The sequence below is a fragment of the Fukomys damarensis genome, unplaced genomic scaffold (assembly GCF_012274545.1).
Source record: "Fukomys damarensis isolate Sample0158 unplaced genomic scaffold, DMR_v1.0_HiC HiC_scaffold_13, whole genome shotgun sequence".
Lineage (NCBI taxonomy): Eukaryota > Metazoa > Chordata > Mammalia > Rodentia > Bathyergidae > Fukomys > Fukomys damarensis.
Genome location: NW_022900925.1, coordinates 16,658,566 through 16,685,852, shown reverse-complemented (window position 1 = coordinate 16,685,852; position 27,287 = coordinate 16,658,566). Strand labels below are relative to the sequence as shown.

General features: G+C 37.1%; 1 protein-coding gene and 1 long non-coding RNA gene across 4 annotated transcripts in view; one reads left to right on the top strand and one right to left on the bottom strand.

Annotated features, from left to right (window-relative positions):
* Blmh (bleomycin hydrolase) overlaps positions 1–21,878 on the bottom strand; it is a 39,088-nt gene extending 17,210 nt beyond the window's left edge. The window contains exons 1-10 of one of the 2 annotated variants that reach the window (XM_010642196.3): positions 21,539–21,878; positions 21,052–21,252; positions 17,595–17,704; positions 16,758–16,899; positions 16,042–16,130; positions 14,457–14,549; positions 3,569–3,724; positions 2,570–2,728; positions 2,398–2,465; positions 1,108–1,225 (exon numbers count right to left, since the gene is read on the bottom strand). In XM_010642196.3, the coding sequence (XP_010640498.1) occupies positions 1,108–1,225; positions 2,398–2,465; positions 2,570–2,728; positions 3,569–3,724; positions 14,457–14,549; positions 16,042–16,130; positions 16,758–16,899; positions 17,595–17,704; positions 21,052–21,252; positions 21,539–21,551 (1,149 nt within the window). In that variant the 5' untranslated portion in view covers positions 21,552–21,878. The remainder of the gene's footprint in view (positions 1–1,107; positions 1,226–2,397; positions 2,466–2,569; positions 2,729–3,568; positions 3,725–14,456; positions 14,550–16,041; positions 16,131–16,757; positions 16,900–17,594; positions 17,705–21,051; positions 21,253–21,538) is intronic. The other variant, XM_010642197.3, reaches the window with a different exon arrangement.
* The window catches only part of LOC104874924, a 34,926-nt gene continuing 29,407 nt past the window's right edge, over positions 21,769–27,287 (top strand). For both annotated transcript variants that reach the window (XR_783907.2, XR_783908.2), the window contains exons 1-3: positions 21,769–21,865; positions 24,513–24,737; positions 26,214–26,241. This is a non-coding gene — a long non-coding RNA (uncharacterized LOC104874924). The remainder of the gene's footprint in view (positions 21,866–24,512; positions 24,738–26,213; positions 26,242–27,287) is intronic.

The window sequence follows — 27,287 nt, the reverse complement described above, 5'->3', positions numbered from 1 at the left end:
TCAGGGTACTTTTTATACCACACTGTGTTTGACCTCATGTAAAACGGAAATACCTCAGAGTTCTACTATGTAAAGCCCTGTAATTTGTACAGATGTAATTAAACCTTCCTTAAGATCAGGTTTTGAATGGGAGAGCACATAAGGATCTAGGATGTTGTGGATCAATAAAGCACAAGTGAAGTAGCTGGCAGAGAAGGGAGGAAGGTACAGAGAGAAAATCTCATCCTACTCACAATTTTGCCCTAAAGAGTACACCAAAACAATCTAACTAAACTTCTAGGTAGTTTAGTTAGGAAAACTTGGCATAATTATATGCTAAGATATTTCTAAGTGCTTTAATAATCATAAATCCAGAGGGCAGGGTAGCAAAACAATTCTCTAACAATTTCCTAAAATAATTTACACAAGGTAGTTAGTCTGTGGATTTCTTTACAGTAATTAGGCTAGAAAGAGAACACTACTGCTTGTGAAGGTATAGAATTAAAGTGGTTTGAAGTCTTTTTTTTTCCTTACAAACCCTAAGCATACGAGTAAGATAACCACTCTATTGCCTGAAATTGGGGAGTTTATCTGTGAAAGATAAAACCTCAGTTGTTATATCCAATGCTACAGTATATCTTAGAAATTGTGATAATACTACTCAGAGCATTTCAAGCAAGTTCAAAATGCTTTACATCCAAACTCCTAAAGCTCTGCATAAGTCCAGTAATGTTCAATGGCAAATGAAAGGAAGCTAAGTCTGAAAGTAGGTCATCAAAATACTAACACTGTCAGGGCACATTTTCATTTCTTATAAAACAGAAATTATCTTCTCCTAAGTTCCTCTGCTGACCTCTCTTTATATCAAGACCTTTCAAAGTTACAAAAAAGCAGTTACTTCTTTATTCCCTGCTGACCCAAACTCTGTGCCTCATGGAAAATTCCTAATTTTATTATATCTGAACATACAGCTCAATCCCAAGTGATTTAGGTACAATATATTACTTGGAAGATAACTTTTAATATAAATCATATACACCATGAAAGAAGTTCTGCTGGATTAACGGGCTGCAGGAGTATGTGTTTCCATCTGTGCAAACACCAAAGCAGTTGTGCTAGGGGTCCTACCTTCTCTGAGAAAGCAGTGAAGGTCATGGCGTGGGTCATAAGTGACTCACCAAAAGACAACCTCTCAGCTTTACTCATGTTCTTCAAGGAGACACCAAACACCAATTCATGGTCATAGCTGTAAAAAGAATGATGGTACAAAATAAAGGGAGCACTCTCTTGCCTTTTGACTATAAAAGGAACATAGGAAACTGAAGAGACTCAACAGCTCTAACTATATATGGGCTCTAGTCATAGCTCTTTAGAAAGAACATGGCAGCTGGGCATGGTAGCACACGCCTATAATCCTAGCACTTGGAAGGCTGAGGCAGGAGGATCGCTATGAGTTCGAGAACAGCCTGGGCTACATAGTGAGTTCAGGTCAGTCTCAACTGAGACCCTGTCTCAAAAACAAAAAAAGAACATGGCATAAGCACAATTTTATTTCTCAATCGTATTCCATTCTTTATGTATCATGAGTATGCAAGAAAATATGAAATGATTAAAGATTAAATTCACCATATCAAAAGCTAGCATAATCAGTTTGCATTGTCATTTTGGTAAGAAAACTTTTTTAAAAAGTATGCAAAAAAGTAGTTGAAGTAATTTCTTACAAAAATGGTATCTTTCAAGCTGGAACCAGACAGTTTCTGAATACATTTAAAACTCTGCTGACTGTGAAATTTAAATAAATAATGCCCAATACATTAGACAATATTTTCAAAATTAAAAAAAAAACCCATTCTCTTCAGCAGATTTCTTTCTTTTGTGAACTATCAAGATATTCATTCAACAAAGTATCAGTTACTAGTATCAATTACTTATAAGTAACTCTCAAATGGCATTATTTTAACAGTCAAGGAATCTTGATTTACTCTATAAATGAACCTTCACTACCATAACAGACAAGGATACATGCAAATTCGTCTTGTCATAAAGACAAAAACAAGTAAGAAATCAAAGTAAGATAAGCAGTACGAGAAACATCAAATAGCAAATAAGAGCTCCAGAAAATCTTTTACTATACTCCCAAGTGCACTGAGCAGATTTACATGGTAATCAATTTTTTTTTTTAAGTGTCTTTCTTTCTAAGGGTGTTTTTTAAGAAGACCAATTACTTCTACTAAAGTATGATTTGAGCTTCTGGGCTTGAGTTTCTGCTATGTGATCTTAACACTCAAAAGATGCAATGAAAGAGACCCACCCTTAAGCCACCCTTAGTCTTTGGATGAACTTTAGCATCATTATGTATCAAAAGTGTACTCCAACAGCAACAACCCAAAATGACTATTTTAAATTTCTTGCACTCACATATTCATGTCACTGAGGCCCAGCTTGCCACTGAAGTGTTTTCCAACATCACAGCCAAACCACACAGCCTGGAAATAGAGAAAGGAGAAAAATCAACAAAAACCCTATCTTCTTAAAGAAGTAAAAGAAGTTATTTTAACCCCAAAGTGGGAGACACAAAAGCAATACTAACCTCTCCATCTTTGATGGAAGCAGCAACCATCTTTTTCAAGAGGTCAATGGGCTGGTTGTTATACAGAGTTCTTCTCCCTCCAACCATATTGCTCAAGTAGTCTACAGTATAAAGTTTATTATACTTGTGCTGGGCCCGTGGATCATTCACGAAACAAATCTTTTAAGATCAAGAATATGCTGATTAGATAATAAAATTAGGAACAACAAGCAAGACATGCCTTTCTTCTCTAGGTTCATTAAGTCTGCACTGAACTCATCACTTCTGCCTACTAGAATAAGCTACACTATAAAGTAATAAAGAAATAATAAGTGGCAAAATATATGTGAGGAAGGCACTTACACATTCTAATTATTGCAAGGGACACATTTTGGAGCTGCATCTACTAGTTTTTTCTATAGGCAAGAACTGCCCCACAAGTAGTTCTAAAAAACAACGTATTCCAATGACACAGAGAGCCTATTACTGCAAGGCTCCTTCCCTCAAGTTATAAGACAGTATCAATACCTGGCAATACCGTTTGCTCAGAAGAGAGTCAAGAGTACCAATAAAAGGAAGGAGACTCTGGTCAAATTGATAGGCAGATGGGGAAGACCTCAAGGGAGTAGGAAAAATTAAGGTGGAGCAACACTACCTTTAACAATAAAGTCCCAAGAAAGGCCTACAGGGTGGAGGTGCTCTGAATCCAAGATAAGATATAGTACACTTTCCTTGTCTTTGCACCTGAGAATGTTTCTGGGCCCAAGTCAAGGGACAAAAGAGATATAAATGAAGTGCTGACTTAAAGTCAGAAAAGTTTCTGAAGAAGAACATTGGGGAAAGGTGATAGATTCTGGAATGCCAACTTGATGAGCTGTGTACAATACTTCAGAGTACGGAAAATAAAAAGTTCATTTGGTGTTTAGTTTGTTAATCATGTATGAACCCAAGAATCTCATACACTTCTTTATACAACAGACATTTGAAAGTAAACAGTTGCTGCCAATACCAGTCTCCAACCTTATCTTCCATATTGAAGAGTGGCTTGACATGTTCCCTGTAAAACTCCAAGGGTGTTATGGGGCCAATCTTGTGATAATTCTTATCTTTGTCTCGATATTCCCAGGTGAATGTCTCTGGTGGATTACCCAAACAGATGCACACCACTCGGAATATCTGCAAGAAAAGAGGACAGATGAGCAACAGGAGAGCAAAGTGTTATTTTTCACCTCTTCATTTTCCTTAAGTTAGGGAAATAAGAAATTAGTGGCTAAATTCAAGACAAAGATTCACAAAAAATCTAGACTCTCTCTAAAAACTAGAAAGTTTACATCCAAAATCTGCTATCAGTCAACTTGTGAGTTCTCAGATAAACATTCAGAACAATGTACTATGTTAATATTTAGTGCTTAGTACTTGTCCTACAAAGTAAACTTCCTTATCTAAGGAACTGCTCACCATTGATACTCTCAATAAAATCTGGGTTGTTACTCTACTGACAATTTTTCAAGTGACAATGACATTTTATAAATGGACTTCCTTCCGTTTATGGCTTGGGGGTTTCCTTTGATTGTGACAGACGCCTACTCAGAACAGTCATTAACTTTTCAACTAGAACTTCATGGTACCTGTTAAAAATATTATTTTAAAAAAGGAAGAAAAAAATAAAAAATAAAAAAAGGAAGAACTCTTAGTAGTACGGTGCTGAGCCTGGACAACTTAGCAAGATCCTGTAGCAAAACAAAAACATTTAAAAAGGGCCAAGGTATGTAACTCAGTGTGAATGTCTTGGGCTCAATTGCATACCACACACACATACACACATACACACACACACACACACACGTGCGCGCGTGCATGCATTCATATTAGCATCAATACCATCTAAGGATATGTTTATATTATTTTCATTTCACAGAATGACAAAAAAAATATAGAGACATACCATGTATTAAGATCAGAATCAAGTACTTTTTCTATCTCAAATTTCCTTACCTTAAAATAAAATCCTATAATTTGCTTCTTTTTCTCCACCCTAGTCACCATCCTGATCCAAGCTCATCACTTATTTATTTGTATCACACTTCTGTATATTCTATTGCACTCAGGAAAAATGGATCTTATATTTCTTGAATGTACTTATTTTGTGCTGGATACTATATATTTGCTAAGTTCACTTAATTATTCTCAAGGTATAACCACCCCCAATTATTTCTCAGAAGAGAGTGGGACTCAAAGAAATTGAGTAACCTACTTAAGATAACTGGTAACTGGAAGACCACAATCTGAACAGAGATCACATGCTGTCAAAAAAGAAAATAACAGTATTGCTTCTTGGCTACCAGCTTTAAAAGAGGAATACTTATGTTCCCTTGCTGTACTAAATTTGGAATACAGAATCTCTTAATTCTCTCAACAAAGGTGATAGATACTTATTTCCCAAGATTTAGGGAAATAATAGCTTGTCTAAAGTCACAAACCTAGGAAATGGCAGAATTAGGATTTGAAGTCACATCTGACTTCAACACTGTTTCCAAAACTCTATGAATTTACCACTTACTGTAACTTTCTGGTTTTCATGTAATTTGTCTCCTATAATAAATTACAAATTTTTAAAGAGTAAGAAGGAAATCATGGATATTTTGTGTCCCCTGTAGAATCTAGCGCAGTGCTGAGCACAGGATTGGATATATCAGTAGATCTGTTTCATTCTCCACACCACCACAGAATAAATAATTTTAGAAGCTCCTATAAGAAATCCAAACTCCAAGATCTATTTTTTTTTAACCTCTTTCACTTATTTTTTTTTAAACTTCTTTTACTTAGATATAGCATGTTTAGTTAGTATGGAAAGTGCACTAATCTTAAATATATGACTCAATTTGATTTTTGAAAACATATATATATGCCCATGTAAATCACCATTCAGATCTATATACAGAACATACAGAACAGGGTTCTTTGGCTGCTTTATAGTCAACAACTCATAATTTCCCACAGTAAACCACCATTCTGACTTCTATAACCAAGGATCAGCTTTGCCCGTTCCTTAACTTCAAATAAATGAAAGCAGAACTTATTCTCTTTCATCTATGCCTCCTGTTGGCTGCCACTCCTGTGAGATTCATTCATGTTGTTGTGGGTACAAGCCACTTGGTTTTTATTGTTGTGATTCTACTATTTTACAGAAGATTAACTTAGAAAAGAGGTTATGCTTGCCTTTTATTTTGTTTTGTTTCTGTTTTCCAAGAGATCATTCCTTCATTAGGATTTACTCTGTTTAATGAGCCTGAACAGCTGGTCCTGAAAGCACCTCTCTTTTAATGTTTTATCATTCTCAGGTTGGTTTCTAGCACAGAAAAGAAGAGGCAGGGAGGTACAAAAGCAACTATAATTGAGTTACTCTAGCCATGGATTAATGAACTTTGCTTGGATCCACATGGACCAGAAAGTCATTTTGCATTTGCTTAGCACCAAGGCTACAAATGGCAATTTTAGGAATCTGTCTCTATGAGGAGAATACTGCCACTGGTTACTATGGTCAAGACAATGACAATAAGGATGTATAGTTAAAATGTATCTAGATTAGGTAGATTTTATAAATTTAAATGATGTGTCCTTTCAACTATTAACTGTCGTCAGGTGTGTGTACCTGTATCAGTGCAACCACTCTGACTAGTTCTTAGTTACCTAAGAGAGTGATAAATCAAGCTCAGCCAGGCTCTGGGGGAAAGAAAAAGAAAAAAAAGAGGTGGGAAGGAGTCCAGGACAAGGGCCCATGAAGATTAAGACAACTAATTGAATCTTCTTTTACTTTTAAATCCTATTTTTACACATTTTAATTTATTTACATATTTTAATCATAGTTTAAATATGATTATTTTATATTATAATGTGCATAGGACTTTGCTGTGCATTTTAATTCCTATCTGAAGTAAAAGGTATTAAATTATTCCTTCCTTCTTCTAAAAAATGTGTTGGGGAGTGGAGAGTTCAGTGGTAGGTTTAACAAGCATAAGGCCCTATGCTCATGCTACAGTACCACCAAAAAACAAAAACAAAAAAAAGGTTAAAAGAAATCTTTATTTCTGCCATCTTAAATGAATTTTATGCTGAATCCTTTTGCAAGACAATACTTAATACTATACTGCATATGTTTTATAAATCTAAATTTTATCAAGTATACGTTTAATGAATGAAGATGACATCTTTTAGATTCTGTAAGACTCTAAATTGAAACATGTAGTTTTACTTTATTCATTCATTTGCCATGACTATAAACTATCCAAAGTAATTCACATTTAAGTCAGTTCATAATACTTTGGAAGGAATATTTGGGTCTAAGTCAAATAACAGCAGTTAATTAAATAAATTCTAATTTTTAAAAAAATCTCCAAAGTATAATCTCTAAGGCCCCTGATACTACATTTTCTTGATAAGAGTCTCTGCTGTTCTGAAATAACATTCTTTATTCTCAAAGGCATACAATTGGCAAGGAGCCTTTATTCAAGTCTGCTCTCTGGTGGGCAATGTAGGAGTGTCACCGGCTTCTCACAAAATGTACCTGGCAAAGAAAAGGTGCTGGCCAATGAATGCAAGTCATGTTATACAAACTTATACAAAACAATAATATAGTCATATTCCTCAGAATATAATTACACATTAAAATCCATTAATTCGGCCATTGGGGAAAATGTATCTGTAATTTTAATTTAAACTGTGCACTCCACCCCAGTACTTCCAATCTTTATTTTCCCCACTTATCTACTGGCATATTATATTTTTCATATTTCATATTTTACTTATTTTATTTCTCTCTCCCTCCTAGAAAGTAAACTACAGTACACAAAAGTAGGATTATCTGTTTTGGTCACTGCTGAATCCCCAGTGCCTAGAACAGTGCCAGGTACACATACATTAAAGAAGTATTTACTGAACACGTGACTTTTAAGTGTCATTTCAGACCAAACTTGGTGTCAGAACCAATCTGATTTAAAGGTATTAAAACAGAAACAAAGGGATGGACTCAGGGAACATGGGCTTTCCAAAATGCTTGAAAAGCTGAAGGCAGAGGATGATGACAAAATGAGGAACTGATTCTGTTTTCCCCAAATTCCCAAGCCAATAATGATGAGGTCTCACTGATTTTGAATGTGGTCAATATATGTAATTGTTCCTTTAAATACAGATTATTAGAGAAAATCATCCAAAATTTTTGGATCCACTGAGGCCCTTCCCTCATACACTTGGAGTAGAGAGGGAATGTCAAATTATGTGAGATATACTGCCATTTACATCTGCCTCTTGGGATCATCTGATTTGTTTTCAATTTCATCTGATTTCAATTTTATATTTTTGATAATTAGATTGGTATTTAATCTTATTATGTGGATATATGCAATCCCTTTCTACCAACCTATAACTCATCAGAAAGCTACAGGTGGTATCAGAAAGGTCTCACTCCTATTTCTAGTTAAACGTCACCTGTAAGAAGGCAGAGTATAAGTTATATAAAGGAGCCCTATTATAAGTGGTCTCTAAAAATATTTTTCCCTAGCATGAAGATTTATTTTAAATGATTTGCTGAATTCTAACATAGTAAATAATAGAATCAGGACAGGGAAAAAAAGGAAAAAAAAGGTCACATCATGAAAAAATGGAACATGGGGAAAAATGTATAGATCCCAATTTAAGGACAAATAAACACAATTCCCATACCCACAACTAAACTAGCAGACAGAAAAAAAGAGAGAAGAAAAAAGCTATGCATGAGAGTCGGTCCTGAATACTTAGTTTTTATGCACTGCTGGGGACTGAACCCAGGGCTTCATCCACACCAGGCAAGCATTTTACCACTGAGCAACATCCCCCAACCCTAGTTATAAACACTTAGAAGAATGAGAACTTAGTTCAAACCCAGCTATACCCAGTGTGATGGTACATGCTAGTAATCCCAACACCTGAGAGGCTGAGGCAGGAGGATTGCTGCAAATTTCAGACAAGTGTAGACTGTATAATGAGACCCTGTCTCAGAAAAGCAACAAAGAAAAAATTAAAAATCAGCCAGCTGCAGATAGACACAGAATGGAGGAAAGATTAGAAGGTAACTCAAGATGACCAGGCTCATAAGGGAGCAAAACTGCTAAGACTACAATATGTCAGTGGTTGCAAACACTGCATAAGTGGCAGAATCTCAGACTTTTCATTTGTACTGACAATAATGGGTTGTTGAGAGGGTAATACAATGAAGTCCAAAGCATTGTAAAAATATTAATTAGCACTCTTCTCTTATTTTTTTTCCTCATTGAGTTTTTTGGTACATTTTAGGTATACAGTGCAGTTACATTCATTATTGGGATCTTGTGCCTTTACATGACAGGTCTTGGTTCTCATTTTTTCCCCTTGTCCCTGCCCTCCCTTCACACCCTCCTCCCCTCCCCATTTACAAACATTTTATTTCCATTTTTTCATTTTCTCCTATTTTTTTTCCTTTCCTTTATTACCTTTCCCCTACCCTTCCCACTTTCCCTACACCTTTAGCCCCCTTTTCTTCCTATTTCACATTGTCAATTATCTTATTAGGATCTTATGCAGTATTATAGTTTATTCACACCAGAGAAACTATTTGGTATTTACACGTGTGACTTATTTATTTCACTTAGGAGTATATCCTCAATATGTATCCATTTTCCTATGAATGACTCTAATTTCTCATTCTTTATGGCTGAGTAGTATCCCATTTTACTTATTTATTTATTTATTTATTTATTTTTGGTACTAGGGATTGAACTCAGGTCCTTGCACTTGCAAGGCAGGCCACCGAACCGCTGAGCTAAATCCTTGGCCCTAGTATCCCATTTTATAGAAAAACCATATCTTCTTTATCCAGTTTCCAACTGATGGGCAAATGGGCCATTTCCAAGTTTTAGCTATTACAAAATGTGCCACTATAAACATAGGTGTGCTGGCAGGGGATTTAGCTCAGTGGTTCCGCCACCTGCCTTGCAAGTGCCAGGACCCAAGTTTGATCCCCAGTACCAAAAAAAAAAAAAAGTATGTATATATCATTGTGATATGATTCTTTTAATTCTTTTGGAAAGATACCCAGCAGAGGGATGGCTGGGTCAAATGGAACCTCTAGTCCTAGTTCTTTGAGGTATCTCCATATTGATTTCCAAAGTGGTTGCACCAGTCTGCCCTCCCACCAACAAAGGAGAAGGGTTCCTTTCTCCCCACAACCCTGCCAACACTTGTTATTGATTGATTTCTTGATAGCAGCCATTCTTTATGGGGTGAGGTGGAATCTCAGTGTTGTTTTCTTCTGCATCTCTCGAATGACAAGTGATGTGGAACATTTTTTCATGTATTTACTTGCTGCCTTTACTTCTTTGTCTGAGAAATGTCTGTTCATTTCAGATGCCCATTTTTGAATCGGGTCCTTATATTTGGGGGAGCTGATTGTTTTGAGTTCTCTATACATTCTAGATAAATAGTCCTTTGTCTGAGGAGCAGCTGGCAAAATTTTTTCCCACGTTGTACGTTGTCTCTTAGCTCTGTTGATGGTTTCTTTTGCAGTGGAGAAGCTTTTTAATAAGATGAGATCCCAGTTTTTGATTCTTTCTGCTAGTTCCCGTGCTACTGAGGATTTGTTCACAAAGTCTTTTCCTATGCCAATGTCTTCAAGAGTTCTTCCTAACTTATCTTTCAGCAAGTTTAGTGTTTTTGTTTTAATATTTAGATCTTTAATCCACACTACTCTTCTATTATAAAATGCAAAGCTATAATACTCTTAAGCATTCATTTACCCCAATTTTTTAGTTGTATTGATGAAGAAACTAAGCTCAAATGTAAAATGACTTATTAATGATAAAGTAGCCAAAATGATACTAAAGTGGTCACAGAAAACTAAAGCTGAACTGTGAAGGTAGTTCAGTGCTATGGGGAATCGGCTAATTACAGGAGAGTAAGGGACACTGGAGACTGCTGATACGTAGATAAATGGGAAGAAAGCTCTCTACTGCTTTCTTGTGGAGAATGAAAGAAGGGAAAAGATTTATTTGATAAAACTAAAAGGAAACAGGTTCTATCAAACGCAGATGATAAAGGTGTAAACTGGTATAATCCCCAGGATAATTTGGCATTACATATCAAAATTATAATTGTATACTCTTTATGACTCAAAAATTCTGCTTCTAGAAATGTAACCTATGAATATATATGCACATATACAAAATAATATACATATAAAATTATATCATTAACAAAAAATTTTAAAAGAATGTACATTAATAATGGATCAGTTAAATTAACTATGGTACATCCAGACAATAAGATATTACAGAAGTATTTTTATTTTTTTATTTTTTATTTTTTGGTACTGGGGACTGAACTTATAGAAGTATTTTTAATGCAGAAACTCTTCATATATCAATATGGAAAGATTTACTAGACATATTAAATTAAAAATCATGGTGTAGAATACTATAAATAATATATTAAGTGTGAAAAAATTTTGTATTAGCTTGTAAAAGAAAGGTTTCTAAAAGGATAACAGCTAATAATAAACTGATAAAGCTAATTTGGGGGTGGGGTGAGACCTGGAAGGAAGTTCCAGAGTGGGAAGACTTTTCACTATTTTTTTATATTATATTACTTTTTTAATCAAAGAAGTCTTTTAAATAAAAAATAAAAATACAGATAGGTTCCATTCCCAGGGAAACTGATTTTATAGGTCTGGGCAAGCCCAGGACTAAATATTGTTTTTAAGAACTAAGAGCCACTACTCTAGAATTTCCTAAGCTGATCAAATGCTTTCGTGTCCTTTTTTAAAGCCCTGACAAAAATTATTTTGATCTCTATTTTATGATTTGTTTTTAACCAACAGGGTTTCTGTAGAGAATGCACTAATAATCTTAAGGGAATCCGGAGGCTAAAAGAGTAGACACACTGAAAAAACACTGCAATAGAGATGACTACACATTTTCCAAACAGATCTACCTTGTCAATACCTCCACACACAACCTGCACTCCTCTCAGAAAGAATTCCTTTAGCATAAACACGTTTCATTCAAAGCAAACAGCTTCATGGTTGTTCATTTAAGTCGTCATTTGACTTGCCCAGAAGGCTAAGCAAATCACAGGTACTAATTTGTGGCTTCATATGAAGCAAAACTCTTCATTACCAAAGAGTCGAGCTCAATAAAGAAGAGTCATTTGAGGGATTGTAAAAATTTAAAAACCAACCACACAGAATTCTGTAGTGAACGTTTAGGTAAAACCATTAAATAAATAATCCTACAAAACATCCATATTCAAGCCGGCTACAGGGATATACACCTGTAATCCCTGAAGTGAGGGAGGCTGATGTAGAAGGATCTCAAGTTTAGGCCCCACTCTGGCAACTTAGTGAAGTCCTACCTCCATATAAATTAAAAAGAGCTGGGGATGCAGCTTCTATATATCCCTGCTATACTGTAACAACTTAATCTAATCATAAATGAAGGCGTATTTGGCCTCTGCAACAGATACCATTTCAAGCAGAAGAGAACTGAAATTTACAGGACTTCTGCTATGTGCCAGGTGCTATGCTTTGCATTCTTCTATTTAATCCTTTATATAATCTCCATAAAATCCAAGGAAGAAGTTTTTAAATCTTGTAAGTCAGGTTAAGTGAGCTACCCAAGACCACAAGCTATTAAATCCATGTTGTCTAACTCCAAGCCCACAAACCATTAAATCTGTGTTGTCTAACTCCTAAGCTTGTTTTTTCCTACTATCATAAGACATCTCTCTTCAGTAAGAACACTTAAGAAGTTAAGATAGATAAATAGGAGATCATTTAAATGCAGTTGGTAAACGAAAGCTCTGTATTCACCCACTTAACAAATACTAAGAAACAGCTATCGTGTCAAGCATTGGGCTAACCAAGTTACTCGTGAACAAACTGAGATTGGAGAGCTTAAGGAAGTTGTCCCAGGACACACAGCTGTTAAGAGAAGATGAGTATTCAATCTGACTCCAGAGCCCATGCTCCCAATTATTCCTCTATAGTCCTTCCCTAAAATGTAAAGGAATTTCAGCACCTAGGAGTGTCTTAGTATATAGAACACAGTCAATTAAAAAAAAAATTTTTTTTATTTTTGGTACCGGGGATTGAACGCAGTTCCTTGCACTTGTGAGGAAGGTGGCAGAACCACTGAGATAAATACACGGCCCAAATAAATATTCATGGAATTTAAAAAATAAAATTTAAAAGAAAGCAATGCATTAGTGAAGCATGAGTGTTTTCCACCGCAATGAAAAAAATTAAGCCACTTTAACTTCACAGTCATGAAAGGAAGCCTACCAATGAGTCCACTGGCTGAAAAAAGGATTTTTTTTCCCCTCCCAAAGCAATCTCAAGTTTTATGTATAGTCACTCTGGGTATGGATAGCATCAAGTAATAAAGATTCTTAGCTGCCCTGATAATAAATACTACTACTATTGACTTCCAGGAAGATGGCAGAACGGTAAACAGCAGAGAAACAGCATTTGGTATCCAAATGCTGGGATACAGCAATGTGAGGAAGAGAAGGAGAAGGGAAGTGGTTTCCCTGGACCCAGCAAGGATCTGAAGTGAGAATTGAAGATGTGGTTTTTTTAATATAATGAAGTACTACTCTGTTATAAAGAAGGATAAACATGAGATATTTCTAGGTAAATGGATAAACCCTGAGACCATACTCTTAAGTAAAATAAAATGGACACACATGTTTAAATACCTCATTGTTTCTCTGGTGTCAGAAATGGAAAATGTAAATAAGAACCAAAGTATGTAACAGATATTGGGAAATGGGAAGAAAATGTTCAAATGAGAAGGGGAACAAAAGAGAGGAGAGGGGGAAAGGAAGGAAGGGACAAAAAAAAAGAGAATAGAAGGCAAAAAGTGGTAACAAAGCTTTTGTAAATAGAAAGGGGAAGAGGGCTTGAAGGGAGAGGAGTGGCATGCAAAAAAAAATGATATATTATGTACAGGTACAAATTCCCTATGATCAATGTTATTTATATCTAAAATGTACCAATAAAAAAAGAAAAAAAAACATTGTTTACATTATATTTGGTGATTTTTAAGTCTCCCAAAGTGTTTTCACATACTTTAGCTTATCTTTATTCCTACAGGTAAAAACAAAAGTTGTGGCATATCATGCCACTGCATATACAATTCCCTTTGCCTGAAATGATCTTCTCTGTTATCCACCTGGTAAATTCCTATTGCTCTTTTCACAGCAGATTTAAATATCTTCTCTGTGTAACCTTCAGCTCACTAAATTAGTTATTCCTTTATGCCACCAAATCCTCTTTTACTGGGCTGGGGATTTAGCTCAGTGGTGGTTCTGCTGCCTGCCTTGCAAGTGCAAGGAGCCGAGGACTATCCTCGGTACCAAAAAAAAAAAAAATCAACAAATTTTATGCCACCAAATCCTCTTTTACTGGGCTGGGGATTTAGCTCAGTGGTGGTTCTGCTGCCTGCCTTGCAAGTGCAAGGAGCCGAGGACTATCCTCGGTACCAAAAAAAAAAAAAAAATCAACAAATTCTCTTTTACTTTTCTTATGTAGGATTCACTATAATTATGTGTTTTATGTTCTCCAAGAGTGAGCTTCTTGAGAGCAGTGACTGGCTTTCTTATCTTTGCTTTCTCAGTGCTAAACTCACAGAGGTATTCAATATTCACACAATGCATTAAGAAAAAAAAGATCAATACTAAAACGCAAAGCAAGTTTAAGCCTCAATTTTTTCAATTGTGGAAAAAGTAGGTTTTTATTCAATTAAATATTCTACTGCAATGGATATGCTTCCTAATCAGTTTAACAGATAAAAATAATCAACCTCTTTAGATAAGTCATAAAAATCCAAATAATTGTTACAACCTCCTCCATCATGGCATCCTGTGTAGCACAGATTTCTCCTTTGGTTGCTCCACTGTGTACCAGGTTCCGTAGTCGTATACAGAATTCTCGCATCTATGACAAAAATTTAATTCAGCACTTCAATAGGTACTCCAACTGTAAATAAGCCTAACAAATTAATGCTAGTTCTATTTTGAAGTATAACTCAGCCATGACCTATGGCAAAGTTTATTTTTAAAAAGTATGTTTTTCTCCAACTATTTCACTTAAAATACACAGCAAAAATATTTTGTATAAGGAGAAAGATGCAGATTATTCCCAAAGAATACTACATAAAACTGCTCCTGACAGTACCCTCTGTATGCACATGAAAAAATAATTCCACAACACCTATAACTCTTTTTTTTTTCTCTTGGTTTTTTGAGACAGAGTCTCACTATGTAGTTGAGACTGACCTGGAACTCACTATGTAGTCCAGGCTGGTCTCGAACTCACAGCGATCCTCCTGCCTCAGCCTCCTGAGTGTGGGATTACAGGCGTGTGCCACCATGCCCAACTAACACCTATCATTCTTAAAAAAAGGAGGGGGGAAAAAAAAGCAGAGACAAGATGATTTTGGCACTAAGTCATTCTAATAGATTTTTACTTCGAATTTTATTAGTTGCCTACTTCAGCTGTCTGTCAAATAACTATGATCATGGCTATGCCAACCTCCAGTATAGTTTTCACCCTTGTAGCTCAAAATTTTAAGAGATGCCCAAAATAAAAGGCAAGCCTGAAATTTAACCATAGTGCTAAAAAGGATCTGACTCCAAATCAAGAGGGAATAAAAGATATATGATTAATAATCTTTTACCCTTTAGATAAGAATCTCCAGAGTTCCCTGGGTGGAAAATAATCTACTCCTAATATTAGGAAAGCACATCTAAATTTATTTTAAAATGAAATCTTTCTCCCAGAAATGACAGGTCCAGTTTTAACCTCATAGATAAGGATATTAGAATCAGGCAAATCCCAGTTCTCAAAAAAGATATTGGGCTAGCAAAACAGCATCTTTATAGGCTTTACAACCCTGCGTAGGAAAATGGGTTACATGGAAAAGGAAAATGATTCATAAAGATACCTGAAACAGTAAAAAACAGTTCAATGACATCAAATCTTCAATGGGCACATGAACTTCATTGATGTGGTCTGGGAAAGTCTAAGAACTCAGCATACTCTTTAAGGACGTCTTATAATTAGTTTTGGGTTGTTTGTTTGTTTACTTACTAGTATATAAAGCTGTCCCAGCCCATCTCTACTAAAGAGGGACAACATCTAGTATGCTTGTGGCCCATATTAATTGAGTATGAGAACTTTTTCCCTGAATAAATAAAAGTCATTAAAATCAACAGAAATAAAATGGACAATTAGAAAAATTCAACCCTGATCTCAACTGTTAAAGTTAATACATAGTTACAATGCTTTTTCATAGAGACTGACATCAGTAGTTAGACTGCACACAAACTGTATACCCTGAAATACCCAAGAATCCATTTAGAAAACTACTTAGAAGTTTTAAGGTATGAACACCAAACTCAATCCCATCCTGTTCCATATGCTGTACCTTATGATTGAGAATATCATTCATCCTTCTGCTTGCCTCTGTTGTATGAGATTCAGGGAAGCATTTCTTAGGCACAACACCATATTTTTCTAAAAGAAAACAAATACAAATTTTAATGTTCATTAAAGTAAAAGTGCAAAAAATAAAAAGTAGAAGTATACTCTAGTATTAGAAACTCTGGCAAAAATAACTACTGCTTTAAGAAGTAGGCCATATTTTACTGGTTTAATTCAGAAAACCTTATGCTTTGCATTATTACATAGGTATGCACCGAATGATGAGGTTACCCCAAAATATAATATTTTGAATGAGGATGCTTTCAAACAGTTGCAGATTTGCGGGGGGGCGGATTTCCAACGCAGGTCCTTGCACTTGTGAGGCAGGTGGCGGAACCACTGAGCTAAATTCCTGGCCCTAAACAGCTGCAGTTTTAATGTGCTTCTTAATTGCATTAATGCATAAGAAATAAGCTTTTCTTATGGATAGTTCTACTTAATACTACCTTTTCTTCTCCAACCTACCCTTCACAGTACCTATGTCTATAACATTCACTTTAAAAAAGGAATTTTGTAGATGAGAATGTGAAATTGAGGTTCACAGATTGTCTTCTTTGGAACTCTGCCTTACAGCTAGTGCCCCAAAAAATGATCTATTCTTAACTATATAGCCTTTGTCAATTATGCTAAGTTTTAGTTCCATTAGAAAAAGGCTCTTACCAACAATATTGACAAGCATATCCCACTGCCCACCATCATTTGTTGGGTTCGTAAGCAAATACTGCACTAGCCTCCCATCCTCAGGCTCATTTTTTTGGGCTGTGTCCACAAAAGCACTCAAGAAGAAATAACAGCGTTCAACCTAGAGTAAGGAAGTTAAATAAAATTAAAAAGACGTCCAAAAACTTTATTAGCCTTAACAACAAAATAGAAGCTTTGGAACTACCATCATCCCAACATAACAGGTATTTTTAAACTAAAATTGGCAATTAAATATCAATGTCTGGCTTCATAAGAATAGTTTGGGCTGCAAGTATAGCCCAGTGGTAGTTGTTGCCTAGCACGATGGAGGTCTTGAGTTCAATTCCCAGCACCACAGAAACAAACATTCCAATATTGAAAACAAGTCTTTCATCATCAAGTATCTAATGGACACATGCAATACACATTTTAAAGATTTTAAAATAAACTTATTTACAGTTTTTTAGACAAGTACAAACCTGAGTAGGAGAATTAGGTCCTAGAGAGACCAAATAATCTAAGTAAAGATGATAAAAAAGGAAATTATTGAGAACAAAATTATGAATTTAAAATAATGAAAGTAGTAAACAGCAAGCTGAGTCAATAGTAGAGTCATTGTTTTACTGTAAAAAGCAGCCACATGGCAGCCAAAAGCTCTTTTGCCTTTCAAAAGAGTAAATTTTTGACACTTTGGAAAGTAGAATAAATAGTGTCTCATCTATAATAAAAGTGACTACAACTAGAGAAGCAAGGAAGAAGCAATTCCTAACAAGGTTGATATCAAAACAAAAAGACTGTGCAAGGTCATTCCCATACCTTGTCCCAGAAAAAGATGTAAGACTGACTAAACTCAAATTCTTCAATATTTAATTTTTTCATGAATGGAATTCTCATAACATTCAGACAAGAAAAGATCCAGCATCGCCCTGAAACAAGAAAGCAAAATAAGAAATTATGATGAGTGCTCACATAGATACCATTGCTTCAGATAATTTCCCAATGCTTACTTAACATATGAGAAGATCTGGATAATTTCAACTAAGTCAGGAAGATCAGAAACATTAAAATAAAAGACAGCTAGCAATTACTATTTGCAATATATGAGCAAAGTTTAAATAACTTTTATACAGATTTAACATCTTTACTATTTAAAAAGCTTTTTTTTTCTTTTGAAATTGGGGTCTCACTATGTTGCTTAGATTGGTCTTGAACTACTGGGAGTGACTCTCCTATCTCAGCTCTGTCTAGGAGCTGGGACTATAGGTGGGCATGCTACTTGGCTAAAAACACTTGTTACAGATAACATGAAGAATCCATTACAAATCACCTAAGTAAGCCACACTGAAAAAAGAGACACCACTAGAAAAACATGAACAGAGATCATTCAGGGGCTCGAAAAGATTTAAATGGCAAAGAAACATTTTTAAAAGTTCATCATAAGACACATGCTAAATGGGGAAAACATCTTTTTTAAAAAATTTCTAATACCCAACATTACTAAAGGATGGGAACTAAGTTGGTATTAAATGCTTAAGGGTAATCTGGCAACTTCTAGAAAAAGTTTAAAAAGTCCCTACCCTTTAATATGGAATTATACATTATATGCTTCAATAAAAAATGAACCTAACAGAAGTCAATCCCCTATCTCCCCTATCCTCCTAATTATGAATAATAATTAAAAAAACCCTAAGTATCTACCTAACTGGATTACATAAGTATTTAAAGATACAGATGATATTTGGGAGGCTGAGGCAGGAGGATCACTTGAGTCCAAGAGATTGAGACCTGACTAGGCAACACAGAAAGAGCCCATCCATCCTCTTAAAATATATGTACCTATTGTTTTTTGTTTTGTTTTTGAGGCAGGGTCTCACTATGTAGTTGAGATTGACCTGGAACTTACTATGTAGCCCAGGCTACTCACAGCAATCCTCCTGCCTCAGCCTCCCAGTGCTGGGATTACAGGCATGAGCCACCACGCCCGGCTCCTACTGTATTTTAAAGATATATGGATGAAATAGTAAATTATCTACTTGTTAAAATCATGGTAATACATTTATTTAGAAGCTGTTTTCCCCATTTTATTTTCAGACTAATTCATACTCTTTACAAGTATCTTGGCATCAGTGCCTTTGCACTGATTTGACACTTTTAATCAGAATACCTCATCTTTCTTCCATTAAATGGAACAAAGTAAGTTTCAGTCACAGCAATGTTTGAATCCATGCATGATGCTGTCCCTGAAAATTTTATACCAAACATCAATCATACAACTACATTCCTCATTTATCCTGTAAATGTATAATCAGAAACTCTACAATGTTATCACTTCTTGTACTAATTTATCTTTTTTTTTTTTTTTTGGTACCAGGGATTGAACTCTGGACCTTACACTTGTGAAGCTGCTGGCAGAACCACTGAACTAAATCCCCAGCTGTAATTCTTTTAAAGCACAATGATATCCAATATTTCTATGCGAGGTCATGTATTAGGAATATACCGTATTCAATTTTTTTTTTTTTTTTTTTTTTGCCTCTTCAAAGAACTGATTCAATCAAATGCTCTCTGTAAACACCCAAAACCAGCCTGGACTGACATTACTTCAGAGTAGTGTCTGCCAAACTGTACTCTTAAGATAAATTAACACAGCTATGATCATTCTGAAAGTCCTTCTAAGACCTTGAAGATAGGTAACTCTTTTCTGAAGGAAAATTTTTGACTTATATTTGGATACAATTTTTTTACTCATATGAAACTATTTTCACAATACATAGGTAAGTGAATAAGGTAGGTAGATTACCTAATAATGTGTAAGGCATCAACTCATTTTACATACACATACAGCTGACAGATATACAGAAAAAATAATATCCTGTGGATATTTTGCAAATTTTCTATGTTGAACAAAAATAATTTTCTAACAGGAAAAAAATTTAAGTAGTGTTTCTCAAAGTCATTTATGCCTCTTCTTGACCTTAGGCTTTGCTGTACATTACCTCTTTCCTAAACACTACATATTTCTAGTAGAAGGAATCTGGACAAACTGTGCATGTGAAAACTGCATTAAAATAATGTGAAAACTGCATTAAAATAAAACTACAAATCTCGTGTTCTATTTGTATTTTTTATAAATAAAAGTGACACATGTATAAGACATGATCTGTTCCAGATTAACCTTTTCAGGCTTTTTCCTAGGAGGTCAATATAATCTAAACTATGCAGCATACTGTGACATTCCTAAGGTTACTGGACCATTTGCAGCCTGACTGCCCATATTACCCTAAGCACTATTACCCCAAAACACTAATTATTGCAAGGTCATAATTGTTCCCTTAAAGTTTAAAAATAAGTTGTACTGAGGTATAGTTTACATATATGTTAAATGTACACTACGAGTCTGACTGGGTCCACTAATAAGCTTTTTGTCAATAAAGACACACAAGGAGGGGTTTCTAACTGGAGAAGGGCCTTTTTTAAAAAAAACAATTCTCCCTATGTAGCCTAGGTTGGTCTTGACCTCCCTACGCAGTCCAAGTCAACCTCAAACTTTCAGCACCTCTAATGCTGAAATTATAGGTGTGAGAAACTAGGTACGATGAGAAAGACTTTATTTAAAAATGCTTTCAGTAAAATTTTATTGTTAGAATGTTCTTAGATTCCCAGATAGCCAATCTTTCACTGTAGATGTTTTTATGATAGGGTGCTACACAGTGGAGAGCAAAACCAAGAACTCCCGAACAGTAAGGCAAGAGCTTAATTTCAGCATTACAAACTCGTCTGTTGGTAACTGAGTACATCAACTCCAACCAAGACGCACATTTAAAAATAACATCTGGTGACATTTTGATGTAACTACCTACTGTCTTTTTTATTTCATACACTTGTATATGCCTTCAGGCAATACTGTGGAATCCTCTAGAGAATGAACATTTTTGTCCGATCTGTTTTGTGACCAAAAGCACAGACAAGCATGCAAGACATGGGGCTGCAATCATGGAACATCAACACAGAATAGAATGAACTGCAGTTTAAATGGATGGCATCGGATTTCACAATTTACTGCTTATGCTAAATGTGCCAAGGAGCTACAGGAGCACCAAAACAAGACCCAAAGGTAAGGTTCTTAGATCTGCTTTTCACCTGTGCCTAACCCTGGATTTACTACAAGCTCTTTCAATATAAAACTCTGTCCTTCTAAGGTCATTCTTAAGACACCACAACGAAACGCTGTCAGAAAAGTCAAGCAAAGTATACAACAAGTTTCAGGACTCACCAGAGCTCTTCTGGTTGGTGACTGGCTTGCCTTCCTGAGGAACAACATGCTGGAACACATGCTGTGCACCCTGTACCGTGGCTCTCTTCAGGCAGATGTCCAGCAGGTCGTGGGTGGTCCCGACATTCTGGGCGAGTACAAACTGAGGGTCGGAATTCAGTTTCTGGATCAGAGAAGCTACCTTCTCCGAATTCAGTCCTGCTGGGAGACCAAACAGAATTATAACATCAAAAAGGGGGCGAAGGGTCCGTTCCGGGGCTCCCGCATCCTGGATCTAACTTCTAGCATCTTGAGGTGACCAATGAAGTGGGGAAGCCTTTTACCGGCGTCCTCCTCCAAGATGCTGCAGCCTCCCTCCAGGCCGCTCCATCCCCGCCATCGCCCCGGTCCCGGCCCCCGGCCCTCAGCGCCGCGGGGCCTCACGGGTCCCGTGGAACACCCAGAGAGGACACCGGCAGGCACTTGGATGGGAAGAGCGACGCCTCACCCGCGTTGCTCATGGCGCCCACACTGCCGGGTGTGGGATAACGTTAGTTGCGGGGGTCTTCAGGTGAGCCTTGGGATTGCACCGCGGCCCGCTGGATAGGTAGCCCGGCCCGGCTCTCGCACCCCGAGCGCCGGAAAAAGGAAACTAGCTCGTTGGCTGCGAGGAGGTTAAGGCCTAGAGAAACGGGGTCCGCGGAGGGACAAAACTCCCCCCTCGCGTTGCTGACTCAGCGCCGTTGGGGGTGGCCCCGCCCGGGGGAGGGCCAATGGGGGCGTCCTCGCTGACGCGCTCTTTATGGCCAGTACCCCCGCACGGGCGGGTCTCAAGGTTGGTACCGCCCGCGTTCACAATGCTGCGTGGTCCTTGCGTCCGGTATGCGTCCTTTCCGCCATCTATGATCCCGCGTCCTGGTCACAGAGCCACCCTCTTGGGACCAGTCCTACTTTGAGGAGGCTGTTTTCTTGCCATATCTCGTTCAGATGCCAAATATTTTAGCATCAGGAATTGACTTTATTGAGTCTTTTTAGAAGCCCAAAAGTCCCTAAGGCAGTGAGGAGGACCTGAAGGGCTCAATGTGAAGTTCAGGGTTTGGGATGGGTTCACTTAACCCAAGAAATCCACCCAACGGCTTTTCCTATAGGCATCCTTTGCTGGTCAATCGCTACATTTTCAATGGCAACTTGTTGCTTGTATTCTAGTCAGAACCAAGTTCTTGTATGTGAGGGGAAATTGGAACCAATCCCTTTGCCACCCACTCAGAAGCTACTACCATGGTTCTACAAATATACATCTGCTCATTTCAAGAAAACTACACATTCTGGGCTTCATGGTGTCCATGAATTGCTCCTTCTTAACCCAGCATGTACTAAAGAGAATGACACAGCTCAGGCTTCTGCATCAATACTGTTTGGCCAGGCTATCTAGAAAACCAGTAAAGACTAGCCTTCCCAGGTTTTTAAGATTACAGTAGTATTCCAAGGTTTGGAGGACCCAAAGGAGAACAAGTACACATGTATCTGTCTTAATAGTAAAATGTTGCTATTGTAAACAAGCTTTCTGTGAAACCTAGAATCTAAGTCTTACACTGAAAATCATCAGTGATCCTAAGGAATATGTGAAAAAATCCATACAAACACACCAATCAGTCATTAGAGAAATCACAGTTTCTATTGTCCCTAGGGAGACTTTGCTAGATTAGCAATATGACATAGCAACTGTGTCTAAGGGAGCCCAGCAACCAACTTATTTGGAGATTCTTCCAGTATCTGAAAAAAAAGGAACAGACTAAAAATTATGCTGAAAGAAACCATCAGTTCTTTTTTTTTTTTTTTTTTTTTTTTTTTTTTTTGGTACTGGCAATTGAACTCAGGCCCTTGTGCTTGCAAGGCAGGCAGCAGAACCACTGAGCCAAATCCCTGGCCCACCATCAGTTCTTTCACAAAATAATGTTTAAGATTCTTGCCCAATTAAAATTACATTTTTATAGGGCCGGGGATTCAGCTCAGTGGTTCCACCAACTGCCTCACAAGTGAAGAACCCGAGTTCAAGCCCCAGTACCGAAAAAAAAAAAGGTTTTATTCAATATCTAATATACCAGCCTGTTGATTATATGAAGTCTAAAACACTCTAATTTGTTGTTAAGACACTCATAATGATGTGGGAAGAAGTACAAAATAACTTTCAAATGGTGTAAACTAGCATGCCAATGGTACTGCACAAGCAATGGATAGCTGTTAATTAGGGTTAAAGATACCTGAAAAAAAAAAGTGTCCAGATTAAGGGGAATTTGGCTCAGTGGTAGAGAGCTTACTTAGCATGCATAAGGTCCTGGGTTCAATCTCCAGCATCACAAGAGGGGAAAAAAGTGGTGATGTAATTTTGAATAGTGGATGACATTTATAAGGCAAAAACCAGAAGGGCATTGAAAGCACCAACATAAGGCACAGAGACATGAAAGCACACAGCAGAATTATGTTCAAGTCATTGTGCATCATAATTTGATGTGGTTAAGAGCAAGGAATGCTTTGAGACCAGAGGCAGGGTGTAGGACGGGAAAAGTAGGTTTGATCCAGGATATAAAGGGTTTTATATGCCACACCTAGTATCTGGATTTTATCTTATGCTTAATTAAAAGCCAAAATAGGGTTTTAAACAAAGGAGCCTTACGCATAGATCTCTGTAAAGAAAAATCTGATGACAGTGGAGGAGGAAGACGGGGTGACTGAGAAAGGAGAGATTCTGGAGATAAGGAAGCCAGTTGGAAAGCTATTCCAGTAGTGAACTTGGGACATAACATAAATCTTAGGTTGTGTTGGGTTGTTTTGCTATTTTTGTAGTATCTGTGATATTATAATGGTTATTACTCTATGTTATGTTATTATTGTTGCTGCTGTTTTGTTTTTCCCTCTCAGTACTGGGGATCAGACCCATGGCCTCATACATAGTAGGCAAGTTCCTTACCACTAAGCTGCATCCCCAGTCCAAAAGCTTTAGACTATGAAAGAGCAGAGGAATAGATAATCATGAAGTTTTCAGTTGAACAAGAAGATGGTAGGGGAAATGCAGAAAAATAGTCATATTTGAGAGTATGCGAGTTCTGGATTCAGTTTGAGCTGTGGCAAGTTTGGGATACCAACAGTGATCCTAGATAGAGAAGTCCAAGAGGCATATGAGATCTCCAGAGATTAGGTAAAGCACACAGGTTAGAGTTGGAACATGAAAGTAAAGTTGCAGAGGGGAAGAGGATAGAGCAAGAAAAAGATAGGCACCAAGGATAGTACTTAGGCTGCAGCATAGTTATTTGCACAGGGTATTCAGGGCACAAGAGCATCAAGCTGAGTATCCCACTTTGAGTTGGAGGAATATAGGTTCCAATAATTCTATTCTTAGGGAAATGTCTTCCTGGGTGGGCCATTTGGGGCAAAACCACTGGGGAACCAGTTTTATTCTGTATCTCCTTTCCCATTTCTTTTAGGAAGGGCTGTCAAGCACTATGTTGCCAAGCTGTGTACCCTGGCCCAGGGATATATGCTCAACGAGGGTATCATTTACCATTGAAGGGATAGCATTAGCTTCAAAACAGGAGCCAGCAGAAACAAACAACAGTCAGAGAAGTTGAAGAAGACTTGAGAACATGTGTCCTGGAATCTCAGAAAGGCAAGAAGGTGATTAATGAGACTGCAAGCGGCAGACAAATCAAGTAAGATTTGGCAACTGGGTCAGAGGCCGACTTGAAAGGCAGTTGCTGGGGAAGGGTGGAGTGGGCAGAAGCCACACTGTAGCAAGCAGAGAGGGAGGTAAGTATTAGGGAAGGTCTCTCTGAGGATAGGAAAATTTAACTTCTACCCAAAGATACAAGGGAGGAACCAGTATAGATGAGAGATTAAGTGTATATCAGAAAGGGTACAATTGCTAATATAAAGATCTTCGTAAACCAGGAGGAGATGGAATCATTGGGTAAGGTGGAGGGGACCAGTTTTACAACTATTGCCACCCTTTTCATGTCAGTGATTATATATCTCCACCCCATGCCCAGAGATTCCTATCATTGTCTCTCTGCCAGATCTGCTCTGCCCTCATTGTCAGGGTGGCAGCCTTTGTACTGGCTTTCTACCCAGCAGTTCACACTCATTCACTCAGCCCCCATGTGGGCATGGAAAGGAGGTACAGAAGAAAACTGGTTTCCCAGTGGGTTTGCCCCAAATAACTGCCCCCCAGGAAGACATTTCCCCAAGAATATAATTCTTTTTTTTTTTTTTTTCGTACCGGGAATTGAACTCAGGACCTTGTGCATGCGAAGCAGGCAGCAGAACTGATCTAAATCCCTGGCTCTTCCAAGCATGCCTGCTTCGTAAGCACAAGGCCCTGAGTTTGATCAAACAAACAAACAACAACAACAAAACACTGCCAATCTCAAGGCAAATTTTCCATCCTGTGCTTCTCCATTTTTGCTGTCCACTAATCTTAACATGTGTTGGCCAAATGCTTCTGCTTTGATGGAAAAGATCAGTTCTTTATGTTGGATGGAAGCCTGGCAGAGGGAACAGCATATACAAAGGAAAGGCATTAGAGTCTAGCACATCATTTTGCAATGCTATGAAACTCATTTACATTTGGATGCTGTCCCAACTAACTCTGAGGTTTGCTTTGGGCAGAAACCCTTCTGATATTTTCCCAGGCCTTATAGTATACTTTAGAGTGCACATGTTCATAGCCTACTGGGTCAAATTCAGGTCCTAGATGTTTTGTTTGACCTGCATATTACTTAAATTTTTGAGTCAATACTTAGAATTTAGAAGTTTTACAAGCCTGGGTAGCTGGCTTCTCTTAAAAATATTATCATTTTCCTATAATATTAATTTATCCATCAAAAGTGAAAAAACAAAAACAAGGGAGTAGTCTTATGTCAAGGCATTCCACCTGATTTTCTTTATAGCTTATTTCACTCATTTACATTAATTGACAGTAGATAATTTGGTTTTAAATTCCTGATGTAAAGTGACCTATGTGGAGTTTCAGAAAATTAAATCTCTCCTTCTGTTCTTACCTCCCCCTTAACTGTATCCCTGCAATGAATAAAACCAGCCAGAACTGATTTGCTAAGTCTTTGATATTGAATCTTGGGATTTCCTGTACCCAAAGGAGCTTATATGCTTTCATTACAATTTTTCTACAGAATGAAGCATATATCCAGATGAGTACAGGTAAGCTGGCAATTTAGTATTTCTATTATCCTTGTCTCACCTAAACCCCATCCTTGAACCAACCTTTGTCTCTTCTTCCTTTGGCCTAAAGAGCTCAGAATCAGATTTTAAGTATCTTCATTAATTGTAAGTTATGCCTAAGGTTATTTGTTTTGTCTCATTTTGAAACATTATCCAATGTAGAATCTTTGGATTTGGAACCCATAGCTACAGAAGTCTAACTGTATTTGAATTATGCAAATTTGAAATAGTTTGTTATAAACAGTAACACCTCTCTATATGAAATCACAAGCAATGTGGGTCCCTCACAATTGTCAGGAATTGCATACTTTTAAAACTGGTAATGGGAGCCAGGAATGACTATAATCCCAGCACTTGGGAGGCTGAGTCAGGAGAATTGCTGTGAGTTTGAAGAAAGCCTGGGCTCCATAGTGAATTTAAGGCCAGCCTGAACTACAAAGGGAAACCCTATCTCAAAACAAAAACTGGTGATGGTGAACTAGAAAGTATTTATATTATTGCCACATGGTGGAGCCATTTTAGTTGTAAAAAAATAGTATCTTTCCTTCAATAAATTTATGTGTATTGCTACAAAAAAAGCTATCTTGGGCTGGGAATTTGGCTCAGTGGTTCTGCTGCCTGCTTTGCAAGTGCAAGGACCCAAGTTTTTTTTTTTTTTTTTTTTTTTTTTTTTTTTTTTTACCATTTGATCCCATTTATATGAAATTCCCAGAGTAGGTACATTTATAAAGACAGAAAGTAGATTCAAGGTTTTCAAGGGCTGTGGGAGGTAGGGGAGGGAGTGCGGGGGAGCGGCTGTTTCCTTTTGGGGGGATGAAAATGTTTTTTTTCTTTTTATTGAGTTTATTGGTACAATCTAGTTATACAATACAGTTACATTCATCATTGGGATTCTGTACCACATAATAGGTCTTGATTCTCATTTTTTCCCCTTGTCCCTGCCCTCCCTTCACCCCCTCCTCCCCTCCCCATTTACAAACACTTTATTTCCATTTTTTCAGTTTCTCATATTTTTTTCCTCTCCC